At 35.3% G+C, this 18,614-nt stretch overlaps 1 protein-coding gene across 2 annotated transcripts; it reads right to left on the reverse strand.

The window, feature by feature from the left end:
* Positions 1–1,056: 1,056 nt before the first annotated feature.
* On the reverse strand, positions 1,057–13,351 carry LOC128866189 (Kv channel-interacting protein 1). 2 transcript variants are annotated; one of them, XM_054106733.1, is made up of 7 exons: positions 12,139–13,351; positions 9,468–9,537; positions 9,240–9,310; positions 8,964–9,158; positions 7,472–7,720; positions 6,157–6,354; positions 1,057–5,584 (listed from the first exon to the last, which is right to left on the reverse strand). In XM_054106733.1, exons 1-5 carry the CDS (start codon positions 12,292–12,294, stop codon positions 7,592–7,594), a joined length of 621 nt encoding a protein of 206 aa, XP_053962708.1. In that variant the 5' UTR covers positions 12,295–13,351; the 3' UTR covers positions 1,057–5,584; positions 6,157–6,354; positions 7,472–7,591. The 2 variants fall into 2 exon arrangements, with proteins under 2 accessions (XP_053962708.1, XP_053962700.1); XM_054106725.1 differs by having other exon boundaries at positions 1,057–6,354.
* Between the last annotated feature and the right edge of the window lie 5,263 nt (positions 13,352–18,614).

The raw sequence follows: 18,614 nt of genomic DNA on the forward strand, positions 1-18,614 counted from the left end.
GAACATTAATTTTTGGCCACCTTGTAATAAAGCATTGCTGAAATACTCGTTCATTTAGCCGTTTCGTAAAAATACGACCACATTGAACTTATAATGAACAGGAGATTTGCCAAGCTATGGACAATACCAAAAATGTTCGAATCAATTAATACTGAAAAAGTATTTTATTCTGTCTCTCTAGCTGTTGAATCATGTTTCGATGATTTATACATGTTTATTTATTGTGAGGCTAAATCGAAAGACTTAGAAAAAGGTACTTAACCAGATACCCAGATGAGTCTAATATCAAAGAATTCTGATGCTATCGAAAAAGAAGTGTGGCATTCCCTGAATAATTTCGAGTAGACATTTACTTCCCTGACAGTTGTTGCACAAGTAAGCAGCCACTCTTATCTTCTCTACCTCTTTGATTGAATGTGAATTCGATGGAGGTGCTCCTTGCAGATTATTCCTTCATCCAACTTCACGCCATCCGTGAACAGCTTCACCAGTCCTTGTGTCCAGATGCTGCACCCGAGCGGGGGTGTACATTGAATTATTTAAGTACAGGTTCGCTTTTTTTGGAGTACTCTTGAACTGCACTCTGAAAGCTCACATTCACCCGAATGTCTCGAAAACCTAGCGATTAGTCAGTGTTAACTTGGGAAAATAAATCCATTATTTTTGCGTAAAATTTTTAGGCAAGTGGTTTAAAACTGTTTTATGGCCGATCCTTAGCTCCTGGGCGATGCTAGAACTACTAACATGCCGGTCAACTTTGATTATTTCTGATTATTTCACAATTACAGCGGCCTGGATTGCATCTTCGCCTTTATCAAACAAAAACTGTAAAATGTAAGGAATTTTCTCGTTTTTTCCATTGTTAACACCCTGTAACTCACAACTGAATGGAACAAACAAAAAAAACAAACGCATTTTTTAGTGTGAAATGTCTCGTTTACAACGAGCAAAAACTTTAAATTGCCATCTACCAAGGAAATATGGATTTCTTTTTCCTCAATAATATTATCCTGTAACCAAAATAGCAAAACAAAATACCCAGAATATGTGAGAATATATGTATGTATACAATGCTATTGTAATGTATAATATCATGCGTTTCCTCTTTGGTGCTCTTTGTTCCAGTAGGTGACTTGAGTGCTCAATAATTTTAGATGCTGGTGTTGAGATCAAAGCCAAGGCGTATTCATATAAGGTGAAGTTACTAGAGCGACTGAATGTTTTTTTGTTTTGCTTTTTGGTGGTTTCAACGTTTGTTCTTTATTGTTTTTCTTCTTATTTTTCTAACATTCTGATTTTCACATTCAAACCGCCAAATTGCAAACACAAAATGCATGTAAATTTTGTATTGTATTTTTTGTACTGCAGCTGTCACCTTGTCTGGATGCGCCTGGATCAAATCTATTGCGTAAATCATTTTTTATATGTTTCCTTTATTATAAGTATGTATTTGTTTTTTATTTGCGTGTAACATTTTACAAAATAATCAATGTTGCGTATGTTTGTAGTTTATTAATTTTTTTGTTATATTTTACTTCAGGTATTGCTTACAGCTTCGGTGGAATTTGGCTCCATATAAGTGAAAAATTAGATTGAAATAAAACGAAAAAACAAAACAATTCCAAAAAGTACATAAATACATACATATATTATTTCTTTTCTATTTTTGTAAAGTGTTTTATACAATTTTCATAATTTTTTGTTTTTATTTTCACGTGTCGACTAATATTATTTTTACAATAAGAACACGCTATAAGCTGCATTTTACGTTCAAATTCATTTTGTATTTTTTATCCTATTGGCGCTGGGCTATCGGTGCACGAAATTCATTTTTGTAATTTTAATTTTTTAATTTTTTGCTTGTTTTACATTAGTTGGACTTCTCTGTCTATTAATATTTATTTTGTCGTTATACTTTTTCTCTATTTCTTTATCATTTAGGTATTATTTGCTGTTTACAAATGGATATTTTAAATGTTCAAATGAATTTCAATACATTTTCAGTTCTTAAAAATAGTTAGTACGTGTACTATATTTTTGTGAGTTTTGAGTTTTTTACGTATGAATGTACTTAAATGGAATCTTAGAAATAAATTGCCTTTGGAATTACATTTCAAATTGTCATTCATATGTTTCGGTTAAGAATTAATTGACCGGAAATACGTAATAACAGCAAAAAATTATAACAACAGTGGTTACGACATTTATTCGTACATAAGTAGAATTATCATAGTTGGCAGATGTGTTTACATAGTATACTAATTACTAGAAATATTGCCAAAATTCACGCGGTGTATCGTTCCTTTAACTTACTTTTAATAACTCAAAGTTGTACTCGTCTAGTTAATAAAGTGAATTATTAAATTTAACATAATATTTCCACAAATATTAGAAAACTTTACTTGTATTAGGAAACTTTAGATTCCAGCAGAGAAATCCTGAAAATATTTTAAACGAAATGAAGTTTCATCTACAAGTTATTCATGCAGTAAGAAAACGTATGTATGCAAGTACGTGCTTAAATAACCAGTGTTGCCGTTTGTATGACCACAAACTTCAAATTGCTTGCAACTACAAACTTCAGAATCGAATTCAACTCAGCTCGGAGCTTAGATTCCGACACTCAATAACTCTGGACGAGGTCCGTGTAAGCTTACGAGCGCTATGACTGCCCTATTCCTTTAATCGCTATTGACAATAAATTATCCAAACGTTTTTTTGGGTTGAACAAAGAAGCATGGGTCATCACGCACATAGTCATCTCTACCGATAGTTCAAAACTAAACCCAGCCTATTGTTTGGCATTTGGCGATTGGCAGCAATAAAGGATGCCGACTGCTGTAATTTATTATGGCTACTCTGGCAGCCGAGCTATATTTAAACCTAACGATACCTTTTCGCAGGTAGCTATGTATGCATAAGGGTCCTTGACGTAGCACGATAATAGTATTTTTTTTTCCTTGTCACAGGGGCATCGATGGAAACAGCGCCTCAGTTGAGCTAGCAAGTAAAACGACCGTATTACTCTGGTCGCTCGATTCTAAACTACGCTGCGCCGGTCTGGTAGCCTGGCACTAGCGATTCGCAGTGGACAAAGCTTTAGACGTGCCACAATACTGATATCAGGACAGCCAGAGAACCTCCTGATGTCTCACCTGCAACAAATTCACAACGAGGCTTCCATACTCCCGGTTAAGGAGTGCAGTAAGTTGCTCAGACAGCAATTTCTGTGAGGTGTTACCGTAGGAATCACGTCTGCAAGCACTAAGGTACAGCCTGAGCCACCTCCCAGGTGAATCAGAATGCATCTCTTCGACGAGACCCAGGACCAAACTCGACTACAACTACTGGATCGGACAGTGTACAAACAGATATTAAATGACATTCATCGAGAGCCTCTTACCACCTTCCTAAACGACCGACTATCAAATCTCGTTATTGGAATATAACTACAGCCCTTGTAATTTTGGCTCAATTACTTTCTAGATATTGTAGCAGGTCAAACTCCTAATTATCCAGAATCCACCCCGACATCCTCAAAATATGTCCGGCATGTGAAAATACCCCATGATACTAAACACCTATTCACATCCCCTCTTAAACCCACTCAACTAACACCCCTCTCCCTCTGGATCCCACCCGTTGAAACAGCATGCTTCCTGGGCCTACCGTTAGATGAGTTAGATGGTGACGATCGGTGACTGTACTGCACTCGCAGGGCTTAATGAACATTTACAACGACAACAACAACCGAATTACTATAATAAAGAAATACCTTTCTTTTTTTAAATTTTCATGTCACGGAATCCACATAGGGTGGCCAGAAAGATCAGACTAAAAGTCGGCAAACAATGTATCTGGGTCATTTTCATATAAGGTTATTGGGTGCAGACGTGTAGCGTTTTTCCTCGACTTTCTGTAGCAGCTACAAGAACGACGAGGAGGTAGAGTATGTAGATTTTTAGCTTTGCCACCGACCTGTTTTGTTCAAAAAGCGGCACTGCTACTTACAAAAGTGGTTATTTGAATACCTGGTAGGCTTAGTTTCTGCGAGCATTCGCAACATTCTACTCTTCGTAAAGTTGGTGATTAAATTTCGTGAGAAGTTGAAGAGAAGCATGTGTAAAATTCTCTAAAAGGCTAGGGAATGGGTAAATTACTAGTGTGCTTTGGCAGTCATCTCAACCGAATAGAGTAGACTGGTTGCAGGGTTAAAGCTCAAAGTAGTGGTGCCATATCCACAACTCCATAAATTTGCTGATTGAACCAACATATAGTATGAGTGTTACTGTAATAGATTAGAAGTGACATGCCATAATTCCGTAGTCATAACCAAAACCAATTGAATTTAGTTTTTTCGCCGTAACCGTAAACAGCTGATTGTTGATGAATAAATTTCTAATTTCCCCGTCAGTGCTCATGTTGTTATCTTTTCTTTGGTTAGGTAAGCATGTTGCATGCAATTAGGCACACAATAAAATACAAATTCCGTAGAGTATTAAATAAAAGTTTTGTAAAATGATGTTTGTAAGTTTAGTTTTAATACACTAAAATTTCGTAATCTAATGCGAACTGAGAGAGCTTAAAGCACGATTTGCAAAATTTCGCTGCTGGCAAAGTCAATATTAGTGTAGAGTAAATTGCTTTAAAATTTTCAAATTTAAATTAAAATGTTGAGATTTTTAATTAACAAATTTTTCCATACGTTCACGAAATTTTTGTTTTGGTTTTGTTTGTACATATTTTAAATTTACTTCATTTATTCCTTTCTTTCCTTTCTTTAATACTTTCTCAAAACATTCCATCACACTTTGGTAAATTATACGATTTTATTGTTTTGCAGCGATTATTACTAATACCCTAATTTTTGCAACTTTCATACTCTATGTAATTACTGTTATTACTAATAAGTAAAGTAATTCTTTCTCGGGATTTTGGTTCTACACTTTTCGATTTATTGAATCTTGTTCGATATTTATTTCTTAGTGCTTTGTCGCATTTAACTTTATTCAATTCAAGAGTAACTGTTCTAGGTTTGACACTTGACAGCTGTTCAAGGCCGATTTTTCAATGGCCTTGAGTAGACCATTGACGCAAATTTAAAATAAACGGCAGAATTTAAATTTTTTAACTTTGTCCACTCTAACTTTGTACAAGTTCTTTCAAAGCTGTTCGCCAACGGTGAAAGTTAAATAGTCCAAAATTAAAGTAAAATGAATTGAAATAAAAAAATACACATAATGACGCGTACATAATTTGTTAGGTTTTCGGCCGAACTAATAAAAAATATTAAGCTTCAAAATATTCATCTGCTTTGAAATCTTATGCTCGTTCGTATAAACTGTCTAAAGTTATGTTTACTAAAAATGCCTTCTGTTAAGGACATGAGACATGTACCTGACCAATGCACTTGGCTTACCGCTATTACATGAACTTGATCAGCGTACTTGGCTTAATACTGGGTACTCACCACCCGACTCTCCACTCACGCCAGGTAGACTTGTAATTGCCTGAGAAAAAGGACAACGGGACATTCTTTCTTGCGCGCTGTTAGGCATCGGCGGTGATTCAATTTATTTTTAAGCTTAGTTTTAAAATGAATGCAAGAAATGTGCATTTATTGTAATTAAAAGGCGTATACAACAAATTTAATTAAATAAAATGGCATAAAACTAAAGAGACTAAAATGTTTTAAAAACAAAAATTAAATTATATAAAAACAACAATGAAATAATAAACTCCTTCATTTAGCCCCTGCTGCCAACAAAAAAAAAAAAAAATTATAATAAAAATATGTTCCCATATCTTCTCGTAACTGGTGGATATTCAGATTTATAGAAATAAGTACGTATTTTTGTAAAAAATTATGTGCCTTTCCAGCGAAAAATGTCAACTCTAGCTCATTTCTTTGCCGCTGCTTCAAATATTCTACATGCATTCCTTTATGTACTTACTATAATTTTTCTTGGTATAATTAGTATGCTATATGTATTTGACTTATTGGAGCATTCAATTCGTATTTAATTCCTAGAAATTTTCTATGTCTATTTTCAATTTGTGTTTGTATCCGTTTTTTATTTATTTTGTACAATAATATTTACTATACCCAATTTATTGTAATTTCCACCTAAATTACAACATAGTTTTTCCATTTACCTATTCGCGTACACGGCAGGATGAAATTCTCAGACGCATATCCAGTGCTAAATGCTTTATACAAATGCACCACTTCATACGGCTTGTTACCTTGCATCCACGCTTTTCCCTTTTTCACTCAACTCAATTTCATTTTTACAAGTTGCAGATTTTCTCGTAATTTTACGTTTTCTTATTTTTGTTCAACGGCTTACTCGTCTGTAAAACAAACAAAAAATTAGAACAAGAAATTAGACCAATTTTCGATAAATGCTCAATTGCCATTTTCACAGTGTTAGGTTAACGTCAAGTTGAATTTAACACGGTGAGGCGCTAACCTTCAAATAAAAGGAAGGGTAATCAGCTAATTTCCCTAATGAAAGCTATATATTTCTTTTAATTCATCGCAGCTACTAGGATATGCGGTGATACATTAGATAGCAGATTTTCCTCCATAAATGAAGCACAACTGAATTTGTCGAAAGGTTTTTATTTTTTATTTCATCATGTTTTTTTTTTTGCATTTCATCTGTTAAATGCCTACAACAACGCCTACGGCCACACTGAAAGCGCGTACTTCTTGGAATAATTCCTGCTGTAACGAGGTTTGTTTGAAAAATCCGTGCAAAAATAAAAACTACTTAATGGTTTGGAGTAAACCATTTTTTTATTTTTCGAGACTATCTCCTTTTAGGCTTATACACTTCGTCCAACGCTATTCTAGTTTGTTGATCCCTCCCGAATAATAGAATTTATCCAAGGCGAAAAAATAGCCATTTGTTTCTGCAATCACATCCCCGCTTGAATGAAGAATAATTGTCCTGGGATTCGAGAGACACAAGTCTGGAAAAAGTGAAGCATTTAAAACAGGTGGGAACCCTATTTCCCTTAATTTTGCGACCACAACTGCTGACGCGTGAGCTGGTGCATTGTCGTGATGGAAAAGGAAAGGAAAATCACGCGACTTTCTCGATTCAAAGTAATGCCAGAAACACAAAAAAAATACATCGATCTGGCTGAAATTTGATGTGTGTTCTGCCAAGAGGTGCTACTAACTAAACAAATCCTAGATATGCGCCAGTAGTACCATCTGTCTGAATTTGCACGAACTTTTCAAACGAATAAGGAATAATTTGAGTTTTACATTCATATTTTAATTTCAACGAGCATTCAAATTGCTAGACACTAACTCACGTTTTATATTAGCAGTAAACTTTAAATGAACTTGGTACTATAAAATTGAAGAGAGTTAAGTCGATAGTTAACTGCCGAATGCGAATTAACTCACCACTGTTCAAACGGGCAAAAGTGATGTTTTTCTCCTTCTTGCACTTACCTGGGGATTAACGCTGGTTTTTCGTGCATTCCTGTCATTATTAGGTTTACTTTCTCAGAGATCTATAAGCGATATAACTTCTTGATTATTCAAAATACTCTCGAAGTCACTCTCCGACCATCAGGGATCCGAGTGAAAGACATGAAAAGAATTCACTATGGTTCGGTTGGTGAGCAAACCTTTCATCCACATTTCGAAATTAATGTAGCCGACATTGTGTGGATCGAATGAACGGAAGGTACGTTCCAACTGAAAGAGGAAAGAAAAATGTACATTTATATAAGAAAAGTGGCGGATTGCATGCTTAAAACTACTTAAATTATATTCTAATGAGGACTTTAATACGAGTAAGTTCTTTTCTGCGATCCTCCTATTTTAGGTCACCATCCTCCATTATTATTCCCATTTACGAAGTGAACTATTTTAACCTTCTTTTCGCTACACACGAGGGAAATGAGTTGATTGGTTTAACTTCAGCACAAGGCATTACGCGATTCTTTTGGCCGGCCACATTGTCTGACTAAGTTTGTGCATGACCCCCAAAGGGGATCCGATACCCACTGTAATCATGGCACATTAAATGATAGAACAAATTTTCTAATAGCGGTCGCCCCTCAACTGGCAATAAAAAACTTCTGAGACGTTTGTACCATAAAATATCTCCATAAAAAGTATTTGCTATTCTGAGACTCTCCTATTTGTAGGAGAACTTAGAATAAACCTGCCTAAAGACTTGCAGCCACTAAAATAAAATAGGTCTGCTTACAGACGGTTTATGTACAGCCCACTCTTTAGACTTTATAGGACTCACAAATGTAATTTTGAGGTTACAGGCAACAAGCGCTGAAATGCAATATAAACAGTACAAGTTGTAAACCCTTGACAGGAGAGAAAAATACATTAAAAATTCTTCAAAAGCAAAATTATTCAAATTCAGAAAGGGCGAAGGAGCTTTTTCATGGCAGAAATACACTCGTAGGATTACCATTGCCTGCCAAAGTACAGCCGCTATTAGAAAACCATTTTTCCATAATTTCCTGTTTGATCTACGGAGATTCGAACCTGCGTGCTTCCGAATGGTAGTCACGCACCAACCGATTCGGTTACTACGGCCTCCTCTTTTGGTGTTCGCGTCCTGTTTTGAGAGAATTGCTCGCTCAAAAGAGAAAAATGTAAAAGATCCCTAAGGATACTGAAAAAAGTGTCTGCTTAGAGGAGGTGTCCGTTACGAGGGAGCACATTCCACAAACTTTTTAGCAGATTTTGCAACAATAATTATTAGACTTCACCTACTCGTATGGCATTACTGGTCTGAGATAAAGAAAGTTTTTCATATAAAGGACTGTATTTTTAATAGCATTATAAGGTTTGAATGCATTAAAAACCTTTTCAAATTCATTTGCATACTTTTATTTTAGTGCAATTTATTTGATTTGTATTTGTCATCTTCTAATAACTGCAATTTTCTCTATTCAGTGCCATTTCATTTTACCTGTTCTTTGGCTTTTCGGTCCTCATCAGGTTGGTGCGGCCGTCGTCCCATTAGCTCATGTATCGAATGAAATAAATCACTCATTTCACCGAGTGTTATTCGACCATCAGCATTCACATCGTACAATTTGAAGGTCCACTTAACTTTGTCGTACACTGTACCGCGCAACAGTGTCGAGAGGATATTAAGAAAGTCCTATTGCGAAAATTGTTTCATTAAAAAATTACATAACATAAACTTAAACTAAATCGATTTTTTAAGTGCGTGAATACTCACCCGAAAGTTCACAGACCCAGTACTGTTTATATCGAATGTCCTGAACACATGATGAGCGTATAAACTGGAGTCTAAAATATAAAAAAAAATATTACCTTTTTGCACAAATTTGGAATTATAAAAATCACACTATAAATATTTATGTATGCACGTGTGCGTTCTTAATGTAATACTGTTGAATTCTGAAAATCACCATAGTTTTCAATAAAATATTTTACTGATACTTACTACCATGTGGAAAGAACTTGGCGTAAATTTCTTTGAAGCATTCCTCATGTACAACGCCTTCGGGACATTCCTGCAAAAGCAAAAATAAAGCAAAGTAAAAAAGATGTGGAGTATAAGTGCATCCATTAAATCGCAATGATATCGTAAATATTTTATGCGCTTATTACTTTTTATAAATAAAGCAAATTATATGGACATAAGTAGTCATACGAGATGGTCCATGTAATTCGGCTATAAATAAAAGACGCCTGAATATTTTCCAATGAAGTTTTATTGGAATGAGTAAAAAGTGTCATTAAACGTGGAATATAATTTCATTCAAATGACGTCCACGTTTGGCTTTACATTGCAGCTCATTCTGCTAATCCAATTTTTCACGAGTATCGACATTTTTCTCAGCAATGATAACTTCAATGTCATGTTTCAACTCTTAAATCGTCTGGCGATGGTTGTAAAAATCTAACCGTAAACTAAATTTCTAATAAACCACAAAAGTTACAATATTTTAGCTATCAAAGCCAAAAAATTGATGGTTGAAATTCCTAATGCTAGATGGTCCAGCATGTACGAGTATGCATATGCATCAAAGCACATTAAACGGATAGCAGCAGTAAAACGAAAACAGTAAGAGCAACGTATTTTGTTTTTGCTTTTTGTACCTAGAATGTCAAAATCTATAAACAAAGTTTGACAGCTTAGAGTTACTTAAGGGGGTCTTCTGGTCTCCAGCGAAAAAAAAATCGATTTTTTTTTTTTGCATAATTTTGTTGTATGTGTATGCGAGAATACGCCACAGAAAGGATTTTTTGAAAATCGCATTTTTCACATTTTTCTGGGCACCGAAGTGTACCCTCCTCCGGCCGTTTTCATCATAAACTTTATCTTTAAACGCGTTTCTCCGAAAATCGTGTTTTTTAAGCATTTTGGTCACACTTTTCATAGTAGTTATACTCCGATTTCAATGGTTTTGGTCTTAAAAGGTTCGGAAAACTTACCGCTAAGTTTCCCCGTGTACGATTTTTGAAATTTTTTTTCATTCCATTTTTATAACCTTTTAAAGTTCAAAAAATGAGCAAAAAAAAATTTTTTTTTGCAAATTGTTGCAAAACTTTTGAAAAAAATTTAAAAAAAAAAATCTGTCACGGGAAAACTTAACCAGGGCAACTCTGAAGACAACGCATATCTAATTTTTGCTTTCTGATTACCCAGGTGGAAAAACCGTGACCAAAATGGAGACCTGTTTCGTTTGGAGGTGGACGTCTTCAGCGCCATTTCAAGGTCGCGGGTGTTAATTTTTTTCAAAGTCAAAACCATTTTTTAAAAGCCAAGACATGTACCTTTAAAATAAAAAAAAAAAATTTTTTTAAATATTTACAGGATTTGTCACAATCAATCCCCAAAAAAACCCTTCATTTCAGGGCCTCGAGACCAGAAGACCCCCTTAACAAAATTTGACAATTTAGAGACCAATTACATAAAATGCAATCAAAATTGCAACCCTACTGCTGCTACCTAATTAATATGCCCGGATATGCGTACGAAATTGCTCATCCGATTTTCTTTTTCGCGGCCGCCGTAGTCGAATGGCTTTATACGTGACTACCATTCGGAAGTACATAGGTTCAAATCTCCGTGCATTAAACACCAAAATGAGTTTTTTCTAATAGCGGTCGCCCCTCGGCAAGCAATGACAATTTTTTGTTGTCTCCATAGTAAATAATCATAAAAAAAGAATTGAGAAGGTGTCGAAAATAACAGACTATTATCCGGCTCTCACTGAATTTGACGGAATCAGGTGATAGGCTGACGAAACAGGGGATGTATTTAGAAATAAATTGAGATTGGTGATATTCGAAACAAATCAACTCAACGTCATTTCGTTGCCGTCTGAACAACGACTGATTGGACAAGGGTGTACATATGTGTGAAATGAACGTGCAGAATTCGGCTGGCAATAAGATTGTGTTAGTGATATACGAAAAAAAAAATCAACACAGTCTTCGCTCATGTTGCTTCGTTGTCATCTTGGTAACGATCGATGGCGCGAGTGTGTAAATACATGTGAAATGATTGTGCAGAATTCCATGGTGAAAAGATTTTGAGAGGTGTACTACCTAGCAGACCGTTATTCGGCTCTGAGTGAATTTGACAGATATGCCGACGCCATTCGTTTTGTGTTTCACTAAGCTAAATCTAAATTTTGTGAAACACAAAACGAATGACGTAGAATCCAAAGTTCCCCTCAACATTTTTTGTTCACCATACCTAACGAGCAAACCTCCTTGCATCATCCTTGCAGAACTCAACTGCCGAGTCCCTGTAACGTGGCAGCCGAGGTTGCTCGCACAATTTTGTTTCTCCCATAGCTAATGGCCAAACCTGGTAATCTATCATTCAAATAATTGTATTTGCTTTCGAATAAATTTTGTGTATCTACCTTCGTGGAGAGACAAGAGAAATAAAAATGGCTGACATTCCTGGAGCGTTCGATTTGGACCTTAACTTTAAACTAAACTCTGTTTCGCCATGAAATTAACCACAAAATGTAACCTTAAAGTATTTGTGTCGATAACAAAATATTCTAATATAGTAAAATTCAATACTCCTTACAGGATTTGTTTCCTTCTTTATTTCACATACATAACTATTTCTTAATTCTTTCATCACTTACCGTTTTAAATCCACGATACATAATTCGTATTTCCTGCTTTGAGAACTTCGTTTCGCGATACAAATCTTCTATCGTTACGTTTATTGGCTTAGGCACTCGGGTGTGTTCCAATTCGAAGACAACCTCTTCGATGGGGCTTTCCGGTGGCGAAGTCATATTGTTTTAATATTTGTATATTTCGTTACGTTTTGTTTGTTTTGATGAAACTGATGTGTTTTGTTTTTGTGCTTGCTTTCGTTCTAAGAAAATGAGAATTTTCCCTACCTGTGAATGCCAAACGCAAAGGACCTATAAAGGCTTGTCTTTATAAAGACTTGTCTTTATATGTTCTTTGCAGAATGTCGATAACGGGATAAAGGAGTTGTATAAAATGGCGATTGTGGTGGTTGAAGTAATATCAATTATAAGTAAAGTTTGTGTTAAGTTGGAGTCAGAATTCGTTGGCTAATTCTGTTGTCCTTAGAAATTTAGAAATCAGTTGAACTTTTTAATTAAATTGACATAAGCCGATAGTAGTTTTGCGTTGGCCGATAAGAAACTTTAAATTTTTTTAGTTGCATTGCAATGCGTGATAATTCTGTTAAAATCAATTCGACTGTTTAGTTTTGTTTCATGCTTTTTATTGTTTATTGGTTAGTTGGATGGTTGGTTAATTAGTCAGTTCGCTGGTTGATTAAGTATTTGGTTTGGCTTGGCTTGCTACCAGGTCGTGGGTTGCATTCTTTGGTTGACCGAAACGGCGTTTAGTTGAATAGCACTTGATTAAACAGTTGTTCTAGTAATAATAGTGGTTATTGTTGATTAGTGAACAACAACTTGTTCGTTTGTGGTACTTTTTGGTGTGTTTGTAGCTCTATTTGTTGTTGTTTGGTATTAATTAGGTAATAGTTTTTGGTTGGTTACCCTGTTAACTTTTTGTTTCGGCGGTTTCGAATTTATTTTATAAATTTTTTGTTGTTGCTATATATTGTATTTACACATTTTTGTTTTGTTTTATTTTATTTAACTATTCAGTTCTTCCTTGAACATAGTTGTTCACTGCAGTGTGTGGTTGCGATCAACGCAAATTATACACTTTTTGTTATTACAAAATCAAAATCCTCTTATTGCTGCCTGCAACTGAAAGAAGAATAAGGAGAATAAAGTATTACTATAAAATATAATAACAATTGTTAATGCGGTTTTAGTTTATTACCTAAAATGCCCCAAACAAAATATAGGCGAGGTTTATACTAATGAAAATTGAGTAAGCTCAGAGGCAGTAGAACTTTCAGAATCTCGACTAAGAATGTCGTGTGCTAAAACTAAAAATAATAATAATACAAGATTTCGAGATATTATTCCCGTTATAAGAATCTCTGGCTGAGTAAAAAGGAATAGTGGTGTTTGAAGATTTTTGGCAGCGTGGAAAACGCGAGCGTGAATGCGTTAAGAAACTTTGAATTTCGCAATAGCGGCGCCAGAATATGCATTTTTACAAGAGTATTATACGGTGGACAGATGCCATATAATAGGTTCACATATAACTAGATTATCTACTTTTTCGAGCTTAGCTCCCAATATCCGTAATTAAAAAATGTAATTACCCATACAAAATTCCTCTCCCGAAATCCGAGAATATAAAATAAATATTAGATTATAAAATAATCTAATATTATAAAAATACTTTTTCCATAGAACCCTGTGTTTTCTGTATTATCGATGATTACACAGGCCTGCGAAATTTAACTTTTTTCAGTTTCTAGAATGGCTGTACTTGTTTCTTGTAGTTTTTTATGCGCTGAAAATGAATCTGACCTTCAAAATGCTCCATCACGTCAGGATTTTTGGTAAATGAAGCCTAAAAGGTCAAAAAATGGCCATTTTAGCCATTTTTGATAATTTTTTTTGGGATAGAAAATTTTCGACGAAAAGGTCGCATAGTACAACTCTTTAGCTTTAAAACCCATTTTTTTAAATTATTGTACGATTTTTAAAAAAAAAGTTATGACATTTTGAAATTAACAGTTTCAGTTACGCCAATAGACGTTATACCCACTGAAACTGAACTGAAACTGTTAATTTCAAAATGTCATAACTTTTTTTTTAAAAATCGTACAATAATTTAAAAAAATGGGTTTTAAAGCTAAAGAGTTATACTATGCAACCTTTTCATCGAAAATTTAAAAAAAAAATTTTCTATCCCAAAAAAAATTATCAAAAATTGCTAAAATGGCCATTTTTTGACCTTTTAGGCTTCATTTACCAAAAATCCTGACGTGATGGAGCATTTTGAAGGTCAGATTCGTTTTCAGCGCATAAAAAACTACAAGAAACAAGTACAGCCATTCTAGAAACTCACCCTCGCAGGACTGTGTTATTATTATGAAGTAATGGTGCTCACACTCACCAACGTAAACGCAGGCTTGTGTCAACTGACACGATGAAACTAATGAGAGCCCCATGTAAATGAACTCTCACCACCGTTCCGTTCGGTAGTATCGTAGATCATTGTTTTATCGGGTCAGCTGATACGGGCGTACGGGCGTAAGTTTACATGGGTGAGTGTAAGCACCATAAGGAGAAACGTGGAAGTAGGTTAGATTAGGTTTTTGTGGCAATATTTTAGAATAACCAACTCCACTTTTGTAAGTCCATGTAACACGGGAGCCATAGTGTTTGTTTTTTCGTGGAAACACTAAGACGCTCATATGAAGCGTAGGATAGGTTTTATCCCAACACCTGATAGTTCCGCAAAAGAGTCAAAAGAGTATTTTCCTTACAACCTTGCTCTACTCCTAGCTAAGGCTGGACAATTACAATGGAGGTATTCTACTGTTTCTTCCTGTTTCTCTTCTCTACAGCATCTGCAGTATTCCTGAGAAAACACTCCTTACCTAGAAAAGTGCCTCCCTACCGGGAGCAAAAGCCACGACAATTGAGGTTGAGCTATTCTCTGACCTTTTCTTATCTATTTGTGGTCAATTACGCTAGTTGTAACACAAGTGTTTTCTTCTCTTCTTGGCCTATTGACCTCGTGGAGAATATTATTTTTATCCTTAATTTGCAAGTTACCATAGGAATTCGAATATTGCCTCTGTTCTCAAGCAATAGTAGCCTTTCTGTCTAAATCATCATACTTCTTAGCTAGCTAGCACTTTCCTTCAATAACACCATGTCCTGGAACCCATATTAGGCTGACCTTGAAGACAGGGCTAATATCATTGAGAGCTGCCAGGCAATCCTGAGCAAACTTTCATCTTAGTATAACTGCCTTCATTGATATGATAGCAGCCTGGCTATCCGAAATGTTAAGTATCGTAGTTTTCGTTACTGCCTGTGTATTAAGGTACACAGTCACCTTCTTTATGGCTGAGACTTCTGCTTGGTAGACGCCACAGTAGTCGTGAAATTGGACAGATATCTCAAGTCCTAATTCTTTTATAAAAAACTCCACAGCCTACTTTGTTTTCTAGCTTGGATCCATCCGTGTAAAAACTTATTTCTCCTTCAAAGTAAAAACTAAATAACGCCAGCAAATAAAAGAGGTTTGCAGACATAATTCTAAAATCAAACGGTTAGATACGATATTATTAATTATGCATTCATATTACAGAAAAAAAAACGAATGTATATAGACACTTTGGCGTGTTATTGCTCGTTATAAAATGGAATATCGAATTTGGCATACGCATTGCATTGCTGCAACCTCGGTAGACGTCGTTTACGGATTTCCTCCAACTGGCTATTCATCAAATTGCGCATTTAAATTAACTATTGCTTTAAACAAACCAAAAACACTGACTATAGAGAAACCTTTCAAAGCAGTCTTAACAGCTCATTGTCAATTTTGCAACTAATCTGCCATACGTGAACGTGTAGATTATTTTTTTGGCTTTATTGCTAATCACTGCATATGTGAACGTACTTCTAATGTATATTGAGGGCAATTGCACAACGGAGCAATTGCACAACGGTCTCCTTCTCCGAAAGGTCCTCACAGCTTCTGCAATGGGGATTAAATGGTAACGCTAGCTGTGCTGTGCGTGTCCGAGGGTCCAATCACCGTTCAGATACGAGTTTGGAAATTAAATGACGTGGAGTCCCCAGCGTCTTGCGTCTATTGTACTGGGGCCAAAGCAGAAGCAAAAACGGACTATTTAAAAATGCTGAAAAATGAGCGCCACACCATCTAGTTACGGGTACGAGTAAACGTGCATATGTATGAAACTTCTTTATGAAATTCTAATAAACTTTGTGTAATATGGCATTTGATCTCATCAAATCATCTTCATTTGATTTTAAAAATTATTGAAGTTATTAAAATATGCCCAACAATACATCCACCTCCCACCCACTTAAAATTTTGCTCTCCGTCCGCGTTGTACGCATATAAATTTAGCTTAGTCTCGCTTCAGTATTTGTTTAGCTTTTTTATGGCCTATTATACTCGCACTTAAAGCAGTATCCTTATCAATAATATAGTAAAGCGTTTTTACAAAATCTTTAGCACAGTGGTTTGACTTTTTACTTTTTTTTTTGTTTTTTTCGAATTGTACACTCGTAAAAGCATCCACGAATGATGAAATAGAAGATTGCTCCATTCCAGCATAGTGACGTACATACAGAAAATAAACAAACGAAAAGAAGAGGAAGAATAAGCGGAAGTAAGTGGAAAACATGTAACACTTGTACATACATACACGCACACATCCTCACATAGAATTGTTAGCAATGACATAAATGTTGAGTTTATCTTACTTTCACTGCTTCCTGCTATTTTCGAGAGCATACAAAACATGACATAAAAATACGTTGTGCAACAAAGTTATGAAAAATAGCTACACGAAAACTTCATAGAGAAAATGTGTAAAAACCAGAAATCAGCATAAATATTCATTTAGATGGCGTGACATTTTTTAAGTATGTGAAATAGTTTCTAAGTAGTTATGTCTATGGGTGCGAAGTAGTGCATGAGAAGGAGATGAAGCGTTAAATCGCAAATGGTTTGATGCACGCAAAACATTGCTTTGAAGGACTATGCCATGTATACCCTAACCTCCTTTCCTAGTCAGTGCCACAAAGGACGGCTTGCATGCTGACATGCAATGCGTGAGGGAGTGCCACCACGGCGTATGGCGCCTCCACAGGCTATAGCAATACATACATGCCTACACATATGTATGTACGTGCATATGCGACACCGCTACCACCATCAACAGTTACAAATGGCAGCATTGATAAATAAGACAACTTAACAAATTGTGTCAAGTACAGTTGTTGCACTTAAACAAGCAAATAAATGAGCGAAATAGGCTGAAATCACTTACAAACCAACTAAAAAGAAAATAAATACTATATAAAAGAAATATGGCATAACTAAAATTTAATATACTTCAAATAAGTCAAAACCGACCAAGCCCACTGAACGTTAGAAACGGCGGCCAAGGCGCGATTATATGTGCATGCCCATATAAGACGCGCCTCTAAACAACTCTACATGACACAATTACGCGCTCAAAACAAATTGCCCAAAGTCATTCCAACTTTTGTTCTTCAAACCGTTTTTTAAGCATTTAAGCCAAAAGCCAAAAAACGGTTCATCGTTCGCCACATTGACTTCATAAGCCTTGGGTAGCGTTGCCAAAAATGTGGGCAACCATGATGACAAAAATACCCCCGACTACGAGTGCGAGATTTTACATAAATCAACGCCAATAATTGTCATTTATTTTTTGTCAAATTAAATATTACAAAATGACCTCAAATTTGTGGCGATAAGGCGGAATTGGCAAAATTACAAGAAATTGCTAAAAGTTAAGCAAAATGACAACCGAAGTCGATTTAGGCAGCCAAAAACATATTTTAGCAGCACGCGACTTAATATTAAATAAAGAAAAAACACATAAAAGCATATTCACTCACAGACATATGAAATGGTGTGCATGAGAACACTTATTAGATACTATCGATTTTTTTTTTACTCTCTTAAATTATCTAATCATTCGTATTGAACGGATTCATGGATTCCCACAATCGCATATAATACGTATGTATGGCATGATGGTAAGATCGATTGTGTTTTTTGGTGCACAGGTTTGAGGTGTAGGAAAATATGAGCCAGTAGCGAGAGTTTTACATTTCTTTATTAAAAAAATTGATAATTTTGGTTGCTCTGTTTGTTTCTCCCAAATGACAGAGTTCCTTCCGCATATCTTTGCTAAAGAGACTGTGCGCCTTGGCGTACACTGGGTTAAAAAAGGGAAAGATTTATCACAAACTGTGAATATGTAACCTCTAAATGTGTTTTCTTCTGCTTCTTTGAGGGCATATATTCAGTAGTTTATAAAAAAACTAAATAATAAAAAATAATTCTCGGTATTTTTAAACTCAATAAAAAAATCTACATCTCACGATTTGTATCCGGGTTTATCACTTACAAATATCAACAGTTTCAGTGACGACTTTTCGCTTATGCTATAAATTTGATCTTTCGT

Source organism: Anastrepha ludens, chromosome 2 (assembly GCF_028408465.1).
Source record: "Anastrepha ludens isolate Willacy chromosome 2, idAnaLude1.1, whole genome shotgun sequence".
Taxonomy (NCBI): domain Eukaryota; kingdom Metazoa; phylum Arthropoda; class Insecta; order Diptera; family Tephritidae; genus Anastrepha; species Anastrepha ludens.

Excerpts from the sequence above, each read along its gene's own strand:
- LOC128866189 (XM_054106733.1), bottom strand. The coding sequence starts at position 12,294 with ATGACTTCGCCACCGGAAAGCCCCATCGAAGAGGTTGTCTTCGAATTG. Across the intron at positions 9,538-12,138 it reads TGTATCGTGGATTTAAAACG|GAATGTCCCGAAGGCGTTGT; the intron begins GTAAGTGATGAA and ends TTGCTTTTGCAG. Across the intron at positions 9,311-9,467 it reads CAAGTTCTTTCCACATGGTA|ACTCCAGTTTATACGCTCAT; the intron begins GTAAGTATCAGT and ends TTTATATTTTAG.